Source organism: Thamnophis sirtalis, unplaced genomic scaffold (genome assembly GCF_051295495.1).
Source record: "Thamnophis sirtalis isolate CommonGarterSnake01/CBP01778 unplaced genomic scaffold, rThaSir2_p1.2 scaffold_4, whole genome shotgun sequence".
Taxonomy (NCBI): domain Eukaryota; kingdom Metazoa; phylum Chordata; class Lepidosauria; order Squamata; family Natricidae; genus Thamnophis; species Thamnophis sirtalis.
In genome coordinates, this window is record NW_028261384.1 from 6966517 (window position 1) to 6992587 (window position 26071).

Consider the following 26071-nt stretch of genomic DNA (forward strand, 5'->3'; position numbering starts at 1 on the left):
CAGATGTTAAATGAATCCCTCCAGTTGTTAACTTACCGCAGTAACACGGTCGTTAAGTGAATCTGCCTTCCCCCTTTGACTTTGCTTTGTCAGAAGGTCGCCAAAGGGGGATCACGTGACCCCCCTGCAACCGTCATAATTATGAGTCAGTTGCCCAATTTTGAACATGTGACTGTGGGGGATGTTGCAACAGTCATAAGTGTGGAAAAATTGTCATTTTTTTCAGTGTCGTAACTTTGAATGGTCACTAAATGAACTGTTGTAAGTCAAAGACTAGCTGTATTTTCTAATTTACAACTGGTCATAGAAACTTGTGAGACATTCATACTTAGGTTCTTCCCACTCAAAATGCAGGCAGTTTTCAACTTATGACCATAATCGAAAGCAGAATTTCCGTTGCTAAGTTAGGTGGTTGTTGGTACGCCACGCTTGATTTTATCTTTTCTGCTACGGTTGTTAAGTGAATCACTGCTGTTGTTAAGTGAATCAGTCATTAAGTAGTTCCTTGGTTTGTTGGAAACAAGCAAATGGCGATCATATAATGCCAACATCTTGCAACCTTTCTAAATACATGCCGTTTGTCAATCATCCAAATTTTGATTATGTGTTTGTGGGCATGTTGGGGTTATAAGCTACTTTTCTCTTTTTATTGTAATATTGTGTGATTGCTAAATAAATGGTTGTAAATGGAGGACTATTTTATTACAAACAATGGCAAATTGACCTCAGTCCCTGGAGATGAAGCTCGATTAAAAATGACTTTTTCCTGACCTCAGATATAGACACGTTGACCTTCTTCCTGTTTATAAGCCTCAAGACTTTTGTTAAGTGCCTAGATCTCATTAAGAACCATGAATCATTTGTTCTCGCGCTCCTCTTAATCATGGTTAATAGCTCTACCTCTTGACCGCTGAATTTCCTCCTACGTTGTTTCTGTAATTTCCTTTGTTCGTATTGCCTTATTCATTTAAAATGTAGCTACAGCATAAGAGCAGCAATACAATACTGGATCACAATACTGTAAGGAAGAAGGTACGGCAAAATAACAACAACAGCAATAACAACAACACCAGAAGAACTGCAAAAAACTGCGCTACTATAACATCTTATATTTTATACCTGATTGATACCTAGGACACTGGCAGCAAATCATATCAACTATTAGCACCTGTCATTGGTATTTGTAATGCATTTTTGAATGTTCAGTTGGCTGAGTTTCATGTTTAATGAATAAAGTAAATAATACTAATAATAATACTAATAATAATACTAATAATTGTATAATAATAATAATAATAATAATAATAATAATAATAATAACAACAACAATAATAATAATAATAATAATAACAACAACAACAACAACAACTCCGCCATTGCCGGTCCCAAGCCCGGATGAGAAAGGAGGAAGGTTGGGATCAGGTTGGCATCTGGTCCCGTAAAAAAAAAACCCGCCAACCCATACAATATGGTGAAAAAAACGAATAAGAATTCCATACCGCATCGGTCGTCGCGCGGGTTAACAAGGGCCGCGGCGGATGTTGGGGTCCCTGGACATCCGTCGACAAGTGGGCTACAAGTGGACCAGCCAACAAAACGACAAAAATATAGTGCAGATGAAAACCGTGCCATAATGGCCTGTTACTACAACTCAGAGCCACAAAAAAGAGGTTATTTAAAGCGAATGTATGAATTATGGAAAGAACAATATCCAGATTCAAATGTTAGTGAACAACGACTAGCAGATCAAAGGCGATTTATTATACGGAATAAAGGGTTTAGTGAAGTTGAACATGAGGAAATTCAGGCAAATTGCAAAACCCAAAAAACAATATCACAAGCGGAAATAACTGATATTCAAGACACAACTAAAGACACTATAGTAGAACTCCCAGAAGAAGCTCTCAGGAAGGAAATAACATCACCACCACTAGAACCAGTTATCACTGAACCAACTGATGAACTAACTCAAAAACAAAAAGAATTGAAGGATAAGATCATGGAGCATTTTCTGCTTAATGAGGAAAGGCAACGTTTACCATCACTAAAAACTGTGCCTAAGAAAATTTTGGCCCCTATCATGAAAATGGTTAATGCAGTGTTTTCAACAATTGAACCGGGATCCATCTTGGAAACAAACCAGTTAATGTACAGTGCAGCTGTAATAGTCACTAATGAACTAAGCATTAAAATTAAAGTACCTAGTCACACAACAGAAAAAGCATCAAAGCCAAAGTGGAAAATCCGTCTAGAACAAAAAATCAAAAAATTAAGGGCAGATGCTAGTAACTTAAAGAACATGCATGAGCAACGGCTTAAAAACAACAAAATCATAGATCGGCTAATCAGAAGATATAGATTGGATACAAGAAACATCAATGAAGCTGTAGAGATTGTAAAACAGCAGATAACAGCAACAGCTAGAAAAATTGAAAGATATGAGGCACGAATCATCCAATATAAACAAAATCAGCAATTTCGATCAGACCAATGGCGTTTTTATCAAAGTCTTAATGTGAATGGTGACACCAAAAGTGAAAAACCAGAAAAGCAGGCCACAGTTGAATTCTGGAAAGAATTGTGGGGAAATGCAAAGGACTACAACAAGGAAGCAAAGTGGATACATGACTTTGAGAAAAGCATTGGCAACAAACAAATGCAAGTATTAGAAATAACAACTGAGATGATCAAAAATCGAGTTAAAAAGGTAAAGAATTGGACATCACCTGGAAAGGACCAATTACATGGTTTCTGGCTCAAATATCTGACCAGTTTACATGCAATATTGGCCAGGCAACTGAATGAAATTTTACAAAAGGGCCAAATTGATGAATGGTTGACAACTGGAAAAACATACTTGATTCAGAAAGATCCAACTAAAGGAACAACACCTGAAAACTATAGACCAATAACATGCTTACCAACAAACTTCAAATTACTCACAGGCATTATTGCAGATAACATGATGGATTATTTGGAAACAAACAACATCTTGCCAGTAGAGCAAAAAGGCAACAAAAGAAGGAGCAGGGGCACAAAAGATCAGCTTCTAATTGATAAAATGATATTAGAAAATTGTAAGAACAGAAAAACGAACTTGAATATGGTCTGGATTGATTACAAAAAGGCATTTGACTCACTGCCACATAGTTGGATCATAAAATGCTTAGAAACAACTGGCATTAGCAAAAATATTACATCCTTTACTGAAAAGGCAATGAAACAATGGAGAACTGAGTTGGCAGTAGGGAATGAGAGCTACAGAATGGTTAATATCAAGCGAGGAATTTTCCAGGGTGATTCACTTTCACCTCTTCTCTTCATCATCGCAATGATCCCACTATCAGTAATCTTAAAAAAAATGAAATTAGGCTACCAAACAGCCAAAAAAGCTGAAAAAATTTCACATTTACTATATATGGATGATTTGAAACTCTATGGAAAGTCAGAAATAGAAATCCAATCATTGACAAATACAGTCCGAGTATTCAGCACCGATATTTCAATGCAGTTTGGCATTGAAAAATGCGCCACTGTATCCATAAAAAGGGGCAAAATCACTGCATCTGAGGGAATTGAAATGCCCAATGGCCAACTAATTAAATGCAAAGAAAATGAAGCCTACAAATACTTAGGCATTCTGCAGTTGGATAACATCAAGCATGGAGAAGTAAAAACTATTGTCAGGCGAGAGTACACCAACAGAGTTAGGAAAATTTTGAAATCTAAATTGAATGGTGGAAATACAATCAAGGCCATAAATACCTGGGCAATACCAGTTATAAGATACACAGCTGGCATAGTTAACTGGACACAAGCTGATTTGGACCTCTTGGACCGAAAAACCAGGAAACTAATGACAATGCACTACAGTTTACATCCACGTGGTGATACTGATAGACTGTACCTGCCCCGAAAATCAGGTGGCAGAGGATTATTACAAGTTAAGCAAACAGTTGAAGAAGAAAAACATGCACTGGCTGATTATTTAAAAGACATTCAAGAACATCTATTAATCGAAGTAAAGAACAAAAATCTACTGAAGGCCCAACAGACAAAACAAGAATACAGAAAAGATGTGATAAAATCAAGAATTGAGAGTTGGCAGAACAAAGCACTGCATGGTCAATTTCTGGAAAAAATAAAAGATAAAGTGGACAGTGAACAAACTTGGTTATGGTTAAAAACAGGTACATTAAAGAAAGAAACAGAGTCACTAATCCTGGCTGCGCAAGAACAAGCTATCCGCACAAATGCTATTAAGGCCAAAATCGAAAAATCCTCTGATGATGCCAAATGCAGACTTTGCAAAGAAGCTGATGAAACTGTTGATCACATACTCAGCTGCTGTAAAAAAATCGCGCAGACTGATTATAAATTGCGGCACAATTCAGTAGCACAAATGATCCATTGGAATTTGTGCAAAAATTATAATATTAAAACAGCAACAAACTGGTGGGAACATCAGCCTGAAAAAGTCACCGAAAATCAGATGGTCAAGATCTTGTGGGATTTCCGTATACAAACGGACAAAATACTGGCGCATAATACACCAGACATCACACTGGTTGAGAAAAATAAGGTCACAATCATAGACATCGCAATACCAGGTGATAGCAGGGTCGCCGAGAAGGAACATGAAAAAATCGCAAGATACCAGGACTTAAAAATCGAAATTCAACGACTATGGCACAAACCAGCAGTGGTAATTCCAGTGGTAATCGGCACACTGGGTGCTATTCCAAAAGCACTGGAATTACATTTAAAACAGTTAAAAATCGACAAAATCACCATCAGTCAAATGCAAAAAGCCGCACTGCTTGGATCTGCACGCATATTACGAAAATACGTTACGACGTCCTAGGCCCCTGGGTGGGGCCCGACTAGTAACCAATGCCAAATCCAGCGAAACAACTGGTCGCTGTGATACAATTGTATAATAATAATAATGATAGAAAAAGTGCACCACTTCTTCCAAAGGCAGAATTTAAAATAAAGGCTTATTGTCTTTCTTTGTTTGCAAGAAATGTTAAGTTTCTTAACAGCCCAAGGGCTCAACTCTGCTCTTGGATGAGAAAAATTATGCATCCTTGATCAGAATCATCTCTAAAACCTTGACTGTGTTGATGCTTATTTAGTTATTATGCCCCACCTGATAAATATTCATTGATCTCACAACTGTGAACCATCTGCTTTTAAGCTTACAGCTATGAAGCTCATGACTGATACAATCATATTAACTCCAGAATAAAAGAAAATGATCAGGTTTTGATTTTGGAAAGGTACATCTATTTTTTTCTTTTTAAAGAGTGGAAAAATGAAACTGCCAAGCTGGAAAATGAATGATGCATTTTTAAAAAGGCATTCTAGTCCCCACCACCACCACCACTAAAGAGACAGAGAAGGTAGGATTACAATGCATGCTCTTTTATAAACAGGAATTATTTGGTCTACTGGTGGAAGGCATCAGGCTAGAAAACAGGAGACTGGGAGTTCTAGTCCTGTCTTAACCATGAAAGATGGCTGGGTGACCTTTGGCCAATACCAGGAGATGGTGAGTTCTAGCTCCGCCTTAGGCATGAAAGCTATCGATGATTTCGGACCAGTCACCAGGAGATGGTGAGTTCTAGTCCCTCTTTAGACATGAAAACTATCTGGATGACTTTGGGCCAATCACCAAGAGATGGTGAGTTCTAGTCCCGCTTTAGGATGAAAGCCGGCTGAATCAGTCATTCTCTCTCTTTCTATCTCTCTCATTGGATCAGTCCAGCCTAGCTTGAAGAATTGTCGTGAAACTAAGGAGAAGAAACGAGTATTAGGGTTGTCCGTAATTTTTAGCACTGTTTTGAGCTATTGTATTAAAGCAATAAAAAGGGATAAAAATATATTTAAAAATCATTAATAAAAGCAGAAAATAACCCCGCGTTTCTTCCCAAGATTTAACTTTGTTTTTTTTTTAATTAGTTCTGCTTTAGATGTGCAGCATATATATCTCTCTCTCACCTGAGAGATCTTGCCTGAGAAATATTTTTCTCTGCTCTTCAAATACATTTTAGCCACTAAAATTCCCTGGAATTTTTTTTGCTTTAGAGAAGTTGCTAATGTTGTTATTGGATTCTGCTCCTGCTCACATTAAACAGCCCAGCACATTTTTTATTCAACATTAACATTAATTTACTGATGTGACCATTGACTAATTTTGCTTTTATTCATTCACGGCTGACAACTGTTTAACTATGGTCAACATGGTTTGTCAATATCCTATGTGTGACTTGGGTCACTCTAAAATGATTTCCAGGCAAACTCAGTAGCAAAAATAGCAAGTAGGGCCCAAATTCTTGTTTATTATTTTTCCCCTTTTCTAAAACAAACAGGCTCGGATTATTACTGTAATTCTGTTTTCTGTCTTGGCTACATGAAAGTGCTTGATTGCGTGGTTGAACCGCTCATCCCAAGAGAAAAATGTGACTTTAAGGACAGGAATATGTTTAACTGACTTGCTCCGAGTTCACCACCTGGCTCTTAGGTGGCCAAAGGGGGAAAAAACTAGCACTTCAATTCAGTTTCACCCACAAAAACAGGAAAAGAAAAACCGTACATCACCATTTGCAGTGGCTGCAAATCTTTAAAAATACCCGAACAATCAAAATAGAAAGGGAGAAATGCCCAGATGTCAAAAACTTCCTCTCCCTGAGAATGGGAATGGAGCCAAAGCTATGGTGGCTTCCCCTGCAAGGTGGTTGTTCCATTTTTGTGGTTTTCAGCAAGAGGACAGGTGAAGGACGGATGCTACATTAACTAATGCTTTCTTTGGAAGATATTGGATGATCGAGTTTCATTCTCCCAGTGTCTAAAATAAGATTTTTCTCTGAATTTTGGCACAATAGCAATAGCTATAGCAGTGGACTTATATACCGCTTCATAGGCCTTTCAGGCCTCTCTAAGCGGTTTACAGAGAGTCAGCATATTGCCCCCAACAATCTGGGTCCTCATTTTACCCACCTCGGAAGGATGGAAGGCTGAGTCAACCCTGAGCCGGTGGGATTTGAACCGCTGAACTGCTGATCTAGCAGTAGCCTGCAGTGCTGCATTTAACCACTGCGCCACCTTGGCACAGGGTGTTCCTTCCAGGGAAGGGAGGGAGGAAAGGAAGGGAGAGAAGGAGGAAAGGAAGGGAGGAAAGGAAGGAAGGGAGAGATGGAGGAAAGGAAGGGAGGGAGGGAGGAAAGGATGGGAGAGAGGAAGAGAGAGGAAGAAAAGGAAGGAAGGAAGGAAGGAAGGAAGGAAGGAAGGAAGGAGGGAGGGAGGAAAGGAAGGAAGATTAAGGCACCAGGCAAAAAACTATAAGAATGTGAGTTCCAGTGCCATTTTAGGCACGAAAGCCAGCTGAATGATTTCGGGCCAATCACTAGAAGTCAGTGAGTTCTAGTTCTGCCTTGGGCATGGAAGCCAATCAAGCCATTAACCTGAGGATATTTATTTATTTATTTGATGTATTCATTTAAACAATTGATAAAACCACTGATCTCATAAAGCAGTGATTCTGAAGGTGCATGAAAATAAAAATACAATTTACAAAATAATGCAATGTATGTTTTGGGTCTAAAACATTTTTAATTAAAATTCATTTTCAATCCACGCATACCAAAAACTACCAACAGGACAAGCCCAACCTCTATACCCAACTGTCTGCAGGAGAATCCAATCCATTAAGGCCTTGCAGGACCCAGATATCCCTCCATCCATCGATCCAACCATCCCTCTCTCTATCTGCCCATCCATCCATTCCTCTCTCTGTCTGCCCATCCATCCATCCATCCATCCATCCATCCATCCCTCCTAACCTCTATTCATCCCATCTTTCTGCTAATTCATCCATCCCTCCATTCCTGTCTGTCTGTCAATCCCTCCATCCCTCCATCTATCTATCAATCTATCCATTCCTTCATTACTATCTATCTATCCAATCCCTCTATCCATCTCTCCATCCTTGTCTGTCCATCCTTCTGCCTGCCCATCCATCCATCCATCCATCCATCTCTCTATTCATTCCTTCATTCCTGTCTATCCATCTATCCAATCCCTCTATCCATCCACCCATGTCTGTCCATCCTTCTGCCCACCCATCCACACTTCCATCCCTCTACCAATCCATTCTTGTCCATTCATCTTTCTACCCATCCATCTCTATCTCTGGGGAGAGGAACATCCTTCTACTGCTATCTGCAACCCTCATTTCATTTGGCTGTTTTCTATCACCTCCAATGATTCCTGCTCAGTGGTCCTTGACAAAGCTGGATGAAAAAGAGATTACTCACCGCAAGCAGAGGAACAATAAGAAGGCCACGATAAGAGCTCCAATGGAGATGCAGTGCCCCAGGTAGTTGATAATCATGGCCACCTTGTAATGAAGAGCAGGCTTGGTCTGAGGCAGGAAAGAAAGGGAAAGATGAGACCTTCCATAAAATGAAAGGTTGATTAACAGCAATTATTCTTACTGGGGACATGAGATGGACAGAACTAGGGGCCAAGAAGAAGTGTGAAACTCATAAGGAGGTTGGTCTACATGTGTGAGGTGGACGGATGGCGGGTTGGATCAAGAAGAACCTGGAGACTAAGACCTGGATCCTGCTTGATCTCAAGAAGCTCCTTCACATGTAGAAGAAGAAGACCAGGAGATGTATCACCAACAGTCACATCAGGCTTCTGTATCTAGCCAGGATCCAACAAGGAATAAGAGAATCCTGACCTAGATAGAACCTTCCTTAACCCTTGAATGTGTCATTTCTTGAATAATGGAAGCCATGAGGTGAAATGACACAGGAATGCTCAGCTTGGCTAAGAGGCAAGTGATAATGGCAAGGCTACTCAGGAGTAACTTACCAAAGGAAGCCAGAGCTGATCAGGGCCAGATACACTCAAATGGGACATAACCTCCAGATATTTGAGGAGGAATCTAGTCCATTAGAGTCCCTATTATGACCCTGGTTTGCAAAAAAAAGTCTTTTTTTTTAACTTGTCTCCAGAAGTTGTGGGTACTCCAACCAATGTTTTGGAGATTTTTAAGAAGAGATTGGACAGCTGTTGTTCAACTGTCTGTCTGTCCATCTACCTCCCTATCTACCTATCTCTATTCATCCATTCGTCCTCCTTCTCTCATCTGTTTCTATAATCCATATATCTTTCATCTGCTTGCCCGCCTGCCTGCCTCTCTCTCTCTCTCTCTCTCTCTCTCTCTCTCTCTCTCATTCATTCGTCCCCCTTCTCTCATCTATTTCTCCCGTCCATATATTTTTCATCTGCCTCCCTGCCTACCCACCCTCTCTCTCATCCATTTGTCCCCCTTCTCTCATCTATTTCTCCCATCCATATATTTTTCATCTGCCTGCCTGCCTGCCTACCTACCTCTCTCTCTCTCTCATATCCATTCGTCCCCCTTCTCTCATCTATTTCTCCCATCCATATATTTTTCATCTGCCTGCTTGCCTGCCTGCCTGCCTACCTACCTCTCTCTCTCTCTCTCTCTCTCTCATCCATTTGTCCCCCTTCTCTCATCTATTTCTCCCATCCATATATTTTTCATCTGCCTGCCTGCCTCTCTCTCTCTCTCTCTCTCATCCATTTGTCCCCCTTCTCTCATCTATTTCTCTCATCCATATATTTTTCATCTGCCTAACCAGCCAGCCGGTGGACAATTAACCAGTGGTGGAAAAACTTGCCTTCAGAAGTTGTGGGTGCAGGAGGTTTTTAAGAAGAGACTGGACTGCCAAATTGTATAGGGTTTCCTGTTTGAGCAGGGGTTGGACTAGAAGATCTTGAAGGTTCCTTCCAGCTCTATTCTGATTGAATTTCCCCCCCCCCAAACTTCATAGCGCTAAGATATGTGGATTTCAACTCCCAGAATTCCCCCAGCCAGCATTAACTGGAACTTCGTAATATTCCTACTTCCTTTGAGTGCCTGTTACTTCTCAGTCCCCTGAACTGCTTCTGAAGCTCCCGAGGCTATGAATCATTTAGGAGTGCAAATGCAGCCCACTCAGAAGGATTCTATCTTGGGATAACGCAGATATCTATGTAACATTAAAATAAGTATAAGATAAAATAAGACAACAGCGGCTATCCACAGAGATGGTAATGTAATATTTATGGAACAAGTCGACACAGAACTGCAGATCAAGATTGCAATGACAGGCGAGAAAGATTTTGGAAATAGAAACACCCCCCAGAGGAACAGTGTGATAAAAGACAGCATAATCCACAACTGCGCAATGGGTAGGGAAGAGGCTCAGGAAAAACCTTCCCTAATTTCTCTGAGAGGCTAAAGGGGGATTATGGAATTGTACTTCCAGACTTCCAGGGCTCTGTCAATGTTGTTTTACAATGAAGTAGAACTAGTTCATCTGTCTGGTCTACCTTGTAGAGCTGACATTAATCTTGCAAGACTGAAAGTATAACTCTCTCCCTCCCTACTATCTCCCACCGAAGAAACTAGGGAGGGTGTTTTGCAAGCCTCTTCTCCCTCCCACTTGGATTATGCTTTCTCCTCTCTTGTTAGTGCATAAGAGTTCATGACCTGGAAGACATGGCAACAAGGTCAGCCAATGAATAGGCATAGCAACTATGTCAGCCAATGGGGACTGTTTGGAAGCTGAAACAGTATTTGCTGTGTGAGCAACAAGGAGACAGCAAGGAGCCCGGGCGTGGCTTAGCTCTGTAGTTCTGAGTCTGTGCTGGGTCTGCTGCTCTGAACTGAAACTGAAACTGTTCTCTCCTCTGCCTGTATTTGCTTGTACTCTCTACCACATTGGAAGAAACAGCTTTTGGTATTGTATACTTACTTCATGTGTTATATTATAAAGAGAAGTTAATGAATCCTGCTGAATTAGTTACCTGGGCGTGCTTTCTGGATGTGATTGCTGCAACAAACTCTGACATATCTGGCCACTTCCTTGGCTGTGTCTCTTTGCCCAGTTTCCCAAGCCATGGTATGTCTTACACACATACCATGAAACAAAGGAACAGAACAGAATGACAGAGTTGTATGGGACTTTGGAGGTCTTCTAGTCCAACCCCCTGCTCAAGCAGGAAACCCTATACCATTTCTGTCCATCTCTTCTTTAAAACGCTCCATTGATGGAGCATTCACAACTTCTGGAGGCAAATCGTTCCAATGATTAACTGTCAGGAAATTTCTTTTTAGTTTTCGGTTGCTTCTCTTCTTTTCTCCTTGATTAATTTCTTGTTCTGCCTTCAAGTAAAATAAGCAGTGCCTTGGAGAATAGCTTGACTCTTTCTTCTTTGTGGCAGCCCCTGAGATATTGGAAGACTGCTATCATGTCATCTCTAGTCCTTCTTTTCATTAAACTAGAGATACCCAGTTCCTGCAACCATTCTTCATGGATTTTAACTCAGTTTGCCCTGATCCTGAGTAACACTCTGATGATGTGCCTGGAAGTGATGGGGAGAAAGCAGGACTCTCCAACAAGGAAGATTCCTATTGGCTGCTATCCAGCCTTTCTCCTTCTTGACAATTCCAAAGTTTTTCTTCTGGGCATTCCTAGTTTTCCTTCTGGAATGTAAAAAATGACCCACTGGAGTTGGGAGCCATTATAGATGGGGGGCTGACAAGTCACCCATATTCATAAATAGCTGGATACCCATGCTTCGCGATGAAACTATGTGATTGGGCAATGCAGGGGAAATCTGGTACTCTCTGGTTCAATCTGTTGGCTCAGTCGTGGTCGGTGATTGAAACACCTAAGAGAATATTGTACTCGTCGCCTTGAGGCTGGAAGCAGTTCCATACATGGAAGGCATAGACATTTTGGTGAGGTATCGACATTTATTACTGTAAGGAGCCCCAGGCTGCTCCTGAGTGAAGGAGCGGAACGTCTGCCAGTTTGAACTGAGGTAACGGAACGTGAAGCAACTGGCAGTTGGAATAGAGTTCTTTTCAGGTGGGGAGGGGGAGTAGAATGTCTAAGCATCAGAGTATGTTAATATAAGGTAACTGGCGGTTTGAACAGAGTTCTTTTCAGGTGGGGAGGGTGAGTAGAATGTCTAAGTTCTTAGAATCAGAGCATGTTAATTACTGTGTAAGAATGATCTGATGGGTATTTCGAAAAATCATTTCTTAGTGAACACCTAGAAACCAAGAGGAACATACGTGCCAAATTTCAAATTTGTAGGCTTTTACGATTTTGTGTTGAATGAGTGGTGTGTATGTATGTGTGAATCTCTCATTCTTCCACCTTCTGACATTTCTACCTGGAAGGGAGCAGGCTGACACCGCTCCTTCTCCCCCCAAGTCCCCAAGCCATTTGGCGACTAGCACTGTGATGGCAAACGTGTGCCACCTGTGGCACGGAAAGCCCTCTCTGTGGGCACATGAGCTGGCACCCTAGTTCAGCTCTACTGTGCATGTGCTTGCACCTCCTGCCAGCCAGCTGGTCATCGGGTCTCTGCCGTGCATGCGCAGGGGGCGGAGCACATGTGGGTGTGCGTGTGCGCATGCGTGGTAAGTGCATTCAGGGAGCCACATGAACATGTGGGGGGTAGGGCATGTGCATGGGCTGCATATGCATGCACATGGGGCGGGGCTCATGCGGGGGGTGCGTGCATGTGCAGGGCGAATGTGGGCCGTGCACGCATTGCATTTTGGGGGGGTTCAGGTATGCTTTGGGTCCTCACTCAGGAAATGGTTAGCCGTCACTGCACTAGCAGTAGCCCCACCACTCCCATTGCTGAATGGGGTTTTCATCTCTGCACCAGATGCTAATCCTGCCCATGAGCGATTTAAGTGGGACGTGTGATTCCAGCTCCATTAATGCATATTGTGAAATGAGCCATCTGCGTGGAAGCCTCCTCCTCTCCACCCAGGTTATAATGGTGACTCTGGCGCCTTCAAGCCCAGTCAACAAGCAGATGTTCAGCTGATGAATTATTACCCCATTACTGGATATTTATGAGAGCTGGGTAACATTTCACTTCAAAGGCGAAAAGGTACTTTGGAATATTTAAAGCAAGCACGTAGCAATTGTCTGCTCTTCCCACGCCAAGTGTGCCTTTTCTTAGGATTGTGCTGCAGCTACAAAGGTGGCATATAATCACAACTGGAACCAGAATTCCCACCGCAGGGCAGTTGTTGAGTGAATCACCGCCAATTTTGATCTTTTTTTGCCGCAGTTGTTAAGTGAATCACGACCGCTGTTAAGTGAATCACGCAATCATGACATGAATCTGACTCCCCCTGTAATTCTGGTTGGGATGGTTGCAATCCTGTCATTCTGGGGTGCTGCAACACTAGCCGAATTCTGATCATGTGCGAAAGCGTTGATGATCCTAAGTGTGAGGATCTGCTCCGAGTCACTTTTTCGAATGCCGTTGTAACTTCAAACAGTGGTTAAATAAATGGTTGTAGGTAAAGGGCCATCCGTGCATGGTCACCATGATGATGTGCTATCAAATTGTTTCTGACTCTTCGAGACTTCATAGATAAATTTTTCTGCGTAATGATCTGTCTCCAGTCTGGTCCTTCAGCTCTTCCGAATATGTCCCCGTCACCATGTAAGTGAGTCCATCTTGCTTCTTCTTGTCCAGGGTTCGGCAACATGCAAAGAACCACAAAGATCCTAACTGGAAGCCCCCACTTCAATTCTGGATCTGACAGGAAGTCCAGTCCCCTCACCATAGAGTCTCCTCCTAGCATGGCAGCCTTTTTCCTCTGCCGACTAGAAGTTTGGTTTCCCCACCATAGAGTTTCCTCCTAGTGTGGTGTCCTTTTTCCTCTGCTGACTAGAAGTCCGGTTTCCCCACCATAGAGTCTCCTCCTAGCGTGGCAGCCTTTTTCCTCTGCCGACTAGAAGTCCGGTTTCCCCACCATAGAGTTTCCTCCTAGTGTGGTGTCCTTTTTCCTCTGCCAACTAGAAGTCCGGTTTCCCCACCATAGAGTTTCCTCCTAGCGTGGCAGCCTTTTTCATCTGCGACTAGAAGTCCGGTTTCCCCACCATAGAGTTTCCTCCTAGCGTGGCGTCCTTTTTCCTCTGCCGACTAGAAGTCCGGTTTCCCCACCATAGAGTTTCCTCCTAGCGTGGCAGCCTTTTTCATCTGCGACTAGAAGTCCGGTTTCCCCACCATAGAGTCTCCTCCTAGCATGGCGTCCTTTTTCCTCTACCGAAAGCTCCTCTCAAAATTGTGGCGCCGACCAGCGGCAAGGAGCCGCAGTAGAGGGATGAAAGAGCAACATGCGGCTCCAGAGCCACAGGTTGCCAACCCCTGTTCTAGTCCATATTTCCAAATATACAGGTAGTCCTTGACTTACAACAGTTCGTTTAGCAACTGTTTGAAGTTACAACAGCAGTAAAAAAATGACAGGATCATTTTTCACAGTTACGACCATTACAGCGTCCCCCGTGGTCATTTGATCAAAATTCGGACGCTCAGCAACCGATTCATATTTATGATGGCTGCAGCGTCCTGCGGTCACGTAATCCCCTTTTGTGACCTTCCGACAAGCAAAGTCAATGGGGAAGACAGCTTCACTTAACAACCGTGTGACTTACTTAACAACTTTGGTGATTCACTTAACAACTGTGGCAAGAAAGGTTGTAAAACAGAGCAAAACTCACTTAAACAAATACCTCCCTTAATTGTGGTTGTAAGTCAAGGATTACCTGTAATGAATTTTTCAAGGAACCTGGTTCTTTCCATTGGTTGACTATTCTGTGAAGTCAATGTTTGTTTGTTTGTTTGTCAAACATGTACAAGATAGCAGGCATAGGTATAAACATGGACATGAACAAAGGAAATGAATACAAATAAATGGGGACGATAGGCACACTGGTGCCCTTATGCACACCCCCTTTACGGACCTCTTAGGAATGGGGTGAGGTCCACGGTGGACAGTTTGAGGTTGAAGCTGGGGGTGGTTTGAAGATGTAACAACGGAGTCAAGTAGAGCATTCCAGGCGTTGACCACTCTGTTGCTGAAGTTGTATTTTCTGCAATCGAGTTTGGAGCGGTTAACCTTGAGTTTGTATCTATTGTTTGCCCGCGTATTATTGCGGTTGAAGCTGAAGTATTCACTTGACAGGTAGGATGTTGTAGCAGACAATTTTGTGTACAGACCACAGGTGGCGCAGTTCCAGATTGTCCAAACCCAAAATTTCGAGCCAAGCGGCATAAGGGATTCTGTTGTGAGCAGAGGAATGGAGCACTCTGTTGACCCTTCCGAACCACATAGGCAGAATTTCTCCATGATGATCTGTGCCTAATTGCGTCTTTCAGTTCTCCTGATGGTGTTCCCATTGCCACTGCATCTGAGTCCATCCATCTTGCTACTAGCCATTCTTTTCTTTGCTTCCTTCCATCTTTCCCAGCATCATAGCTCTGTCCAGAGATGGATCATGCGTCCAAATAAGTTTAGTCATTTGTGTCTTGAGTGAAAGAAACCAGATGACTACATTCACTTTTGACTGGGCTTTTATTTTCATCTTTTTGAGCCTGTGTTCAAACCAAGAGTTTTTCATTCAGGATTTGCAATTCCTGAGTTTTGGAAGCAAACTTTCTCCAAGACGATTGATGTACCTAATTGAGTCTCTCAGCTCTTCCCACACTGTCTCTATCACCACGGCAACTGAGTCACTCCATCTTGTACCTGGTTGTCTTCTTCTCTTTCCTTCCAGCATCACGATCTTCTTCAGATAGTTAAGTCTTCATGCTGAATGACTGTGGTGCCATCAAGTTGGTGATGACTCTCAGCAGCCACATGGGTAGACACCTTCTCTTGAACGATCTGTCCCCAACCTGATCCTTCAGGTTTTCCAATGGGCCACCCAGCACCATCATAGCAATAGCAATAGCAGTTAGACTTATATACCGCTTCATAGGGCTTTCAGCCGTCTCTACGTGGTTTACAGAGTCAGCATATCGCCCCCAACAACAATCTGGGTCCTCATTTCACCCACCTCAGAAGGATGGAAGGCTGAGTCAACCTTGAGCCAGTGAGATTTGAACAGCTGAACTGCAGATAGCAGTCAGCTGAAGTGGCCTGCAGTACTGCACTCTAACCACTGTGCTACCTCGGCTCTTCTCAAGTCCATCCACTTTGCTGCTGGTTGTCCTCTTCTCTTTCTTTCCACATTTCTTACACTGTGCACTTCTCAAAGGAGCAGCTTTGTGCTTCTATTGATTGATTATCTGCCATCAATTTGGTGTCAAATCTTTGTGTTCAGATAGATAGACCTTCTCCAGAAAGACCTTTCCCTAACCTGGTCCTTCAGGTCTTCCATTGGTGTCCCCCTCACATTATAGCTTAGGCTATCTTCCTTGATGCTAGGTCCTTCCTTCCAAGTTTTCCACAATTGCTGATTTTTTAAGGGAATTGGGCAATTGATTGACTGATTGATCTGGTCAATGTTGACTTTTAGTGGCCACATGGATAGATCTTCTCCAGGATAATTTTTCCTAGCTAGTCCTTCAGCTTTTCCAGTGGTCCTTCCATCACTTCCATAACAGAGTTCATCAGGATTATGGTGATGAACCATGAATGATTAAAGTGTCCACATTAATGACCAGATACACCAATCTTCTACTGCATCACCTGTCCCCAACCTGATCATTCAGGTGTTCTAGTGGAGCCCCCAATATTCATTGTAACCTATGTAAGTCCATCTACTTTTTACTGGTTATCTCTTCTTTTTCCTTCCATCTTTTTCACCATTGTAATCTTCCTCAGTGTGCTAAGTCTTTACATTGAATGAATATTAGCCGTAAAGTTGGTGATGACTCTAGTGAACACATAGGAAGACCTTGGCTATAACACGTGGCCTACTATTGCTCTTCTGATCTTCCAAGAATGCCACCAACATCACAACCATTGTTGTTGTTAGTTGCGAAGTCAGACCCATCACGACCCATGGACAACGTTCCTCCAGGCCTTTCTGTCCTCTACCACCCTCTGGAGTCCATTTAAGCCCACACCGACTGCTTCGGTGACTCCATCCAGCCACCACATTCTCTGCCGTCCCCTTCTTCTTTTGCCCTCCATCGCTCCCAGCATGAGGCTCTTCTCCAGTGAGTCCTTCTTCCTTCTCAATAGGTGGCCAAAGGATTTGAGTTTCATCTTCTGGATCTAGCCTTCTAAAGAGCAGTCAGAGTTGATCTTCTCTAGGACTAACCAGTTTGATCACCTTGCAGTCCAAGGGATTCAATGCAGGAATCTTCTTCAGCACCATTGTTCAAAGGCCTCCATTCTTTAGCACTCACAACCATAATTAAGTCCATCTACTCTGCTACTTGTTGCCCCCACCTTCTCTTTCTTTCCATCTATCCTAGCATCATGGTCTTCTCCAGAGAGTTGGGTCTTCACACATCATGTGTCCAAAGTAGGATAATTTGAGTCTGGTTATTTGTGCCTCAAGGGAGGGTCCATGGGTTGATTCCTTTAATGATTTATTGGACGCATCAACCAGAATTGTTCCTCAAGAGTAACAATATACTCACTGAATTTTGCATGGCTATTTTAAAATTGCAATACACCGAAGTTGCATCTGTGTCACTCTATCCTTTGAAGCCTTTTGATCCTAATATGCTATAAAGCACAATTTACACCAGGAAAATGAGTATCCGCCAGCAGTTGGATAATAATAGTAACAATCTATTTGCATAATCATATCTCTGGATGTTTTTGTTACAGAGAGTTGGAATGTTAACAGAGAATATTCCTCCCATCAAAACAATCCAGAAACGATTTATTTCTGTCTTTAGTCATTCAATTTTATGTACCCAAATTCAAAAGATGGATGGGAATAAATACTGTTTTTAAAAATTCAGGGGGGGGGGGAAGGCAGTTCACGACGATGTATGCCACCTCTTAAGATTAACAACTAATAAACCGCAATAAAAGGTCATTCTAAAGACAGAAAAACCTGAGCTTTAAACAAAGATAAGATTTCCGACAAATGTTTGGTTATAAACGCATCTGCTTCCCAAGGCCTGAACTCTAAAACACTCAGGGAATATTCCACGTTTGATATTTATCAAGCTCTTTTAGCAAACTCAGAGAGAGAAAAAAACACACACCCCCGCCCGAACAAATGAAATTGTGAGTACCTTTCAAATCGAGAACTTTTGGAAAAATTTCCAGTATTTTAAGGACTGTCTAGCCAAAGAGAACATTCAACACTCCAGGGTTGAGGGGTTTTAAAAAGGACCCACTCCAAGTTTAACAACACTCACAATGCAACCAAAGCCATTTAAGAATTGGTTCAACCTCACGTGCGCTTGAAAAACCACACAATTCCCCCCCACACTCTTGGAAATCTGCCTTCCAGGTTCACATTTATTCAGGTTGTTGATTTATCAGACAGACCTTCAACACCAGAGGTGTTGTGGCCCACCAGTGGCCAGCAAAGCTGGCAGCAGATTCAGAGAGTGAGGAGGGTTGGGGAGGAACATGGGCCAGTCCTGGAGTCTGGGGAAGGTTCTGATGGGGGCTCTGTGTCGGAGGCAGAGAGGGGGCCAGAGCCGTCTGACAGTTATCAGCTGCCTTCGGAGTCAGACATCAGTGAGGCAGAAGAACAGCTGGAGCCTGTTCCCAGGGTGCGCATGCGCAGAGCTGCCAGGAGAAGGGAACAGCTAAGGAACAAGGGTCAACTCGGGAGTAAAGGCACCGATGGAAGGTGAATGGCCCCTCCCATAGGGGATAACGAGGAGTGAAAGGGGAGTGGAGCTTGCAGGAGACCATTAGTTCAATTCATTAAAGTGAAGATCTGTTCCTGACTTTTTGCCAATTAATTGCTGCTACAGCATGGTGTTTGGAAGATATCGGCCTGGCAGCTCTCCAAGCCTGATAAAGGTCTGTAGTTGTAAAATCTCTCAAAAGACTGTTGGCCGGGACTTTGCTGGAGAGGAATGGACACCCATTTGCTGTCCATTCCTGATGGCTAACCTTTTTCTCCTTGCGTGCCAAAATCACCCATACCCATAATGCAGTGCACCCCGATCCCTGCACATGCATGCATGACCCCCCCTAGGCTCCTCCCTGCATGCATGTGACTCCTCCACGCAACCCCCCCATGCCCCTTTTTGGGGTGAGGGGAGGCACCTCACCCCATGCACTCTCCCCCCCGCACATATGTGCACAACCACCCGCGCTTTCACGCACAACCCCCACGACCTCCCCATGCATGTGTGCACGTCTCCCGCATGCGCAGCAGAGATCCAAAAACCAGCTGTCTGGCAGAAGGTGTGCGTGCATGCGCGGTGAAGCTGAGCTGGGTGATGGCGTATCATAGGTTCTCCATCACAGGTATAGAGTCTCCTGCGTGAGCCCGGAGTTGGACTAGAAGGCCCCCAAGGTCCCTTCCAGGTCTATCCTGATTGATTGATATTATAATATGGGATGGAATAGGATATCAGGGTTGGAAGGAGCTGACTCGTACTTATGATGGTTGCAGTGTCCAGGGGTTATGTCCAGGGCCCTTTTGCGACCTTCAGACAAGCAAAGTCATTGGGGAAGCCAGATTCACTTAACAACCGTGTGACTAACTTAAAAACTGCAGTGATTCTATTATATGAATGCAGGTAACAGACACACAGACACACACACACTTAATGATCCTCCCAATCCAAGTTCCTCATAGTGTCAGGTATCAACCTCTATGAGTTGATCGGTCTATCGAAGAGATCAATAAATGATGAAGGTCAGTAGCAACAAACTGAACCTGGAAAAGTGGAGCTAAAATCCACCCATCTCCACAAACCATGGATGGTCCTCGACTTACAACTATACGTTTAACGCCCCTTTGGAGTTACCATGGCCCTGGAAAAGCAACTTATGAATGTTTTTCACCTGAACAGCCCTTGCACCGTCCCTTTGGTCCACGTGATCAAAATCCAGACGCTTGGCAACTGACTCGCGTTTATCACCATAGCTGTGTTCCAGCTGTGTGTGTGTCGTGTGAACCACTGCAGTTGTTGATTTAGTAACAAGGTTGTAAACTGAATCCGTCTTCCCCGTGGACTTTTGTTTGTGAAAAGGCCACAGGTCACATGACCTCGCGACACAGCAGTGGTTATAAATATGAGCCACTTTGCCAAACATCCGTTCGCTGGTCATGTGACCGTGGGAATGTTGCAACAGTCCCGAGTGGGAAAACAGCCATGTCATTTTTCCCCCCCAGTGCCGTCGTAACTTTGAACAGTTCACTAAACGAACTGCTGTAAATTGAGGACTACCTGCACTTATAAGTTAAGAAAGGCAGGATAAAAATGTCTTAGTTAAGTAAATAATTCGGTTGAAGTTATTGGGCGAGCTGAAGATGTATGCAGTTGGACAGGAGTTGTCGAACTTGATTTCATTGAGGGCCGCGTCAGGGTCGTGTTCGACCGCAGGGGGCTGGGGTGGGCGTGGCAAGGGTGGGCGTGGGCTGGGTGGGCGTGTCACTTGTGTCGGGGGCGCCTGTGGTGGCTGGAGCAGTCTGTCAGCAAAAACGGGCTCCTGAGCTCCATTTTTGGCTTCGATGGCCTCCTGCAACTCTCTGCCAGCGAAAATGGAATCGGGAGTGCCACTCGCAGTCCTCATGAGCTCAGTTTTCGCTGTCAGAGGCACTGCATGCCAGTCCTTCACTGTTTTCACGGTGGCCCTAAGGTCCAGATCTAAGGACCCCGCGGGCCAGCTCCGGGGTTTCGAGTTTGACACCTACTGTTCTGCTCTAGGCTTCCTAAAAGCACGAAGCTGACTCCTTGTCCCGATAAAACCTCTTTTATTTAGGTTAAAGGGAAGTCTCTTCTTTTTTTTTAAATTATACTTTTTTATTTTCCATTTTCCATTTTCATAACATACAGTCACATGTATACTGTAGCCAGTATCCTATTGTATTAAATTATTAAATAGTAATTACATCAGTTCCTCTTATCATCAACGCCCAAAAAGATAAAAACCCATTATTAGCTCTTCTGCACTCCATACACCTCTTTCTTCTACCTCTCTCCTACCTCCTTTCTTCACTCCATCATCCTATCCTACTCTACTTCCCCTTCCTTTCTCCTTCTCTGCTCTCTACATTCCACTCCTCCTTATCCTCCTCATCTTCCCCCCTTACCCTCTCTCCTATCCCTCTCTTCCCATCTTCTTTCTCTCTTCTGTTTCCCACTCTTCCTCTCATTGGTGTATTTCCGCTTCTGAGCAAACTCCAATCTATGTTGATGGCATTTATGCTTCCATATCAATATACTTAACATATCCTAGTTTTAAAGAAAAAGTCTCTTCTTAAAAGCCTCCAGTGATGAAGCTCCCATAACTTCTGGTGGCAAGCTGTTCCACCAGTTAATTGTTCTCTCTGTTAGGGAATTTCTCCTTAATTCCTGATTGCTTCTCTCCTTGATTACTTTCCATCCATTGTTTCTTGTATTGCTCTGTGGCACTTTTGAAAATAAGTTGACCTCCTCTTCTTTGGGGCAGCTCCTCAAATACTGGAATACTGCTATCATGTCTCCCCTAGTTGCTCTTCTCTGCATTTTTTCCAAAGTGACATCTTTTTTTTTAATGTAATGACTAATTAAAGATCCAGCAATGTGTTAAATATTAATTTAATTCGCCCAATTAATGATGCAGCAGGCTGTTCCAAGTAAGGACGGTGGTTATTTTTAGGGAAGGTCAGATCTCAACGAACTTCAAAGTATTCTCTAAAGACTGTAGGATTTGTACTCTTAAGACTGAATACCAAGGAGGAAGTTTACATTTATTTTTGGCCTTCAGAAAGTGGGATGGGGAGCAATTCTTAAAATGGGCATGTTGTGCAATTGTTCAGTTTATTTTTCATCCTTCCTTCCTGGACAACATGTATGAGATGCTTGGTGCAGCCACATGCTCACATGTTTACCTGTGTGATGCATGCAAAGGATTTTGACTCTGCAAATAACAGATTTCGACTCTCTTTCTAAATGCACTAACAGGGATGCAGTGGCTCAGTGGCTAAGACGCTGAGCTTGTCGATCAGAAAGGTCAGCAGTTCGGCGGTTCAAAACCCTAGTGACGCGTAACGGAGTGAGCTCCCGTGACTTGTCCCAGCTTCTGCCAACCTAACAGCTAAAAAGCATGTAAAAATGCAAGTAGAAAAATAGGGACCACCTTTGGTGGGAAGGTAACAGCGGTCCGTGCGTCTTTGGAATTTAGTCATGCTGGCCACATGACCACGGAGACGTCTTTGGACAGTGCTGGCTCTTTGGCTTTGAAATAGAGATGAGCCCCCTAGAGGCGGGAATGACTAGCACATATGTGCGAGTGGAACCTTTACCTTCAACTTATGCCCGTTAGGTTTACCTTTTACTAGATGCACCTACTTAGAAATTGTAGGAAAACATGAAGATGGATGGGTGCAACCACACAATCAAAAGGGGGGTGTGAGGCTTTGGTCCACCTTGACATTTTTGAATCCACCTGCCCACCCCTCTTAATCTGATTCCTCCACCCAGGAAAACCAACCACAGATCAACCTACCTCTTCGTCGAGAATCGGTTCACACTGCGTGTAATTAACTTTGAAAGCCCAGGTCCCATTTTCCATGCATTCTCGATACGCATTTCCTAAGGGGAGGAAAGAGACACCAACAGAAACATTGAGCCAAACTTCCAAACAAAAGCATTAACACAACTCTGTCTTAAAAAAATAAAAAGGATAAAAGTCCGAAATATGGAAATCAGCCCTGACTTCACAGCAGTGGTGGGTTTCAAATTTTTTTAGAACCTCTTCTGTAGATGTGGCCTGCTTTGTGGGAGTGGCTTGCTGGCCATGTGACTGGGTGGGAGTGGCTTGCAGGCCATGTGACTGGGTGGGCGTGGCCAACTTGTAAAATGTGAAGAAACTCACTTAACAACGCTCTTGCTTAGCAACCAAAATGTTGGCTCAGAAACTCTGGCATTTGAAGCACGCAAGTCTTAAAGCTATCAAGTTACAAGACACTTGCACCCCCAACCCTTTAGAAAAAAAACCCCAGGGGGTGTTCAAACTTGACAGCTTTAAGACTTGTGGACTTCAACTCCCAGAATTCCTCCTCTCGCTCTTCATCTTGATGATGTGCGGACGGGCAGGGGGAGGGAGCTGGAACCTGTCTAAATGGCACTGAAGATTTGTGGAACCTCTTCTAGAGAAGAGGTTAGAACTGGCAGGAACCCACCCCTGCTTCACAGGGAAACTTTGCTAAGCAGCTGCAAATATGATAAAAATTATAATTTTCTGCCCAGGTGATGTTGATCACATATATACTGGGACAATGGGATCTGAACAGCAGCAAAAGTCCTTGAGCCAATATTTCAGCAATCCGAAACACAGGGAAAGTGAGCCACGTTGCCACAGTTAGAACAATTAATCAGTGGAACAACTTTTCTCCAGAAGTTATGAATGCCCCAACACTGGAAGTCTTTAAGAAGATGTTGGATAGCCATTTGTCTGAAGTGGTGTAGGGTTTGCTGCCTAGGCAGTGGGTTGGACTAGAAGACCTCCAAGATCCCTTCCAACTCTATTGCTCTATTCTATTGCTAACATAATGAGACTCCAAAATCACAAGGTTATTCAACCATTCATTTATTCTGTTGTGTTTCTATTGATGTCACCCTGTTTGTTCTAATCAAAAATAATCTCACTTGCCACGAATTACAAGAAGCAAAGAATATGATATAGATCGGTGAAATTCAGAATTTAGGACAAACCGTCCATAGGTACACAGGCAGTCCTTGACTTACAAACACAATCGAGCCCAACATTTATGTTGTTAAGCTGTTAAGTGAGTTTTGCCCCATTTTAATGACCTTTCTCGCCACAGTTATTAAGAGAATCATTGCAGTGGTTGAGTGAGCAACATGGCTGTTAAATGAATTTGGCTTTGTTCAGAAGGTGGCAACAGGGGATCACGTGACCCTGGGACCGTCATAAATATGAGTCAGTTGCCGAATGGCTGAATTTTGATCACGTGACCAAGGGATGCTGCAATGGTTGTCAGTATTAAAAAAACGATCACTTTTTTTTCAGTGATGTTGTTGTATGGCCACTAAATGAATTGTTGTAAGTCGAGGATTACACTTTCTTTTAAAGGTGAATGACCCAATAGCAGTTCCCTTCTTTAGGTTTTGTTTCTGCTGCTATGACGCCATTTTGCTTTTTTTTAAAAATAGTTTTTTATTAGATAAACACTAAAAACATTGGACATAGTGCGACATTTCTGGCATAAGCATTTCCATATAGTGTTTGGATCTTACAACAATTACATTTTATATCCATTACACAGGTGTGTGTAGTCAGTCAGATTACCTCTCCATTAAATAGCAATTATAAGAATGTAGTTATCTATGAATGAATTTGAAAAGGAAAAATAAAAAACGTTACCAAAAAAAAAAGATTACCTCTCCATTGACCCTTTTTTAATATATAATTACTAACCATACAAATACATGTATCCAATTCCTACCTATCATACGTTCTTAATACCATATTATCCAATTCTTAACTTATCCGTGTTCTTCCGTCCCAGCCTTTCCCCCCTCATTTCTAACCATCGGTATTCATTTACAATACAATACAATAACAGAGCTGGAAGGGACCTTGGAGGTCTTCTAGTCCAACCCCCTGCCTAGGCAAGAAACCCTAGATCGTTTCAGACAAATGGCCATCCATCGTCTTCTTAAAGACTTCCAGTGTTGGGGCATTCACAACTTCTGTAGGCAACTTCTGTTCCACTGATTAATTGTTCTAACTGTCAGGAAATTTCTCCTCAGTTCTAAGTTGCTTCTCTCCTTGATTAGTTTCTACCCATTGCTTCTTTTCTGCTCTCAGGTGCCTTGGAGAATAATTTGACTCCCTCTTCTTTGTGGCAACCCCTGAGATATTGGAAGACTGCTATCATGTCTCCCCTAGTCCTTCTTTTCATTAAACTAGACATACCCAATTCCAGCAATCGTTCTTCATATGTTTTAGCCCTCAGTCCCCTAATCATCTTTGTTCCTCTTCTCTGCACTCTTTCTAATTTGTCCCAGATTTTGTGATATTCCGTCTCACCCTTGTCTTTGAGCTCTAGAGTCAGTCTGTCCATCTTTGCACACGTCAGTATCTTCTTTATTATTTCTTGTTCCAAGAGAGTCTCTTTATTTTTCCATTTTTGTCCAAAAACCAGTCTTGCCGCCATTAAAGTATGTAGCATTAAATATAGTCCACCTCTGTTTTTCTTTTGTGATCCCTGGTAAAAATGATTCTGGCCTCAACCCCATCTTTCCATTTTGCCCTTTTTGACCTCCCTCCCATGAAGTATTGACCATTGTGCAGCCCGCTTTCTAAAGAATCCAGTTTCCTAACCATTTTCATTTTTTCCAAACACAGAAAACCCTGAGGAAACGCAGCAGAACTGCTTACTTGAATATTAGATTCATTGTAAAAAGGTTCGCATTTTCTTGAATTGTCTGGAATTAGAAACCGGCGTGGAAAAAGGTTCGCAGGGAGATCAAACTTGTTTCAATACAGAAAGAGAGACATACAGAATACACACACACACACACCAGGCAAGCATAAAATTATGATAATCACGACATTTTTTAAAAAATTGAATCATATCAATTGTTCTAATTGTTTAACCCATTTCTAAGTGACAGGGCTTTTCTTCCGATCTAAGGAATTAATTTTTTCAGCATCCAGCCCCCTCACATTATTTTGCCAGCAATTTTTTTTATATAAAAAAGTCATAAATTCATTTCCTCAGTGATGAATATATTCATGTTGAAGGCAGACTATCCACAATCTAATTTTTATGATGATTCAACCAGAATCAGACAAGAAGGAGGTGGGTTTTTTTTCTTGAGAACAGAAAACAAATGATTTATTTTCTCCACTGGGGTGGCAGTGGGGTTGAAGTAGAAATCAATGCTTATATCTATATAGTTTCTCTCCCCCTTCCTTTTTTTTAAAGTGCCTTCTGTCTTCAGAAAAATTCCACCTATGAAAAAGACTTTAACGGAATAGCAGAGTTGGAAGGGACCTTGGAGGCCTTCTAGTCCAACCCCCTGCCTAGGCAGGAAACCCTATACT

At 42.7% G+C, this 26071-nt stretch overlaps 1 protein-coding gene across 1 annotated transcript in view; it reads right to left on the reverse strand.

Moving 5' to 3' along the window:
* The window catches only part of LOC106549549 (corticotropin-releasing hormone receptor 2), a 56454-nt gene extending 33873 nt beyond the window's left edge, over positions 1-22581 (reverse strand). The window contains exons 1-2 of the mRNA XM_087711819.1: positions 22502-22581; positions 8319-8425 (exon numbers count right to left, since the gene is read on the reverse strand). Coding sequence (XP_087567945.1) covers positions 8319-8425; positions 22502-22567 — 173 coding nt within the window. The 5' untranslated portion in view covers positions 22568-22581. The remainder of the gene's footprint in view (positions 1-8318; positions 8426-22501) is intronic.
* Between the last annotated feature and the right edge of the window lie 3490 nt (positions 22582-26071).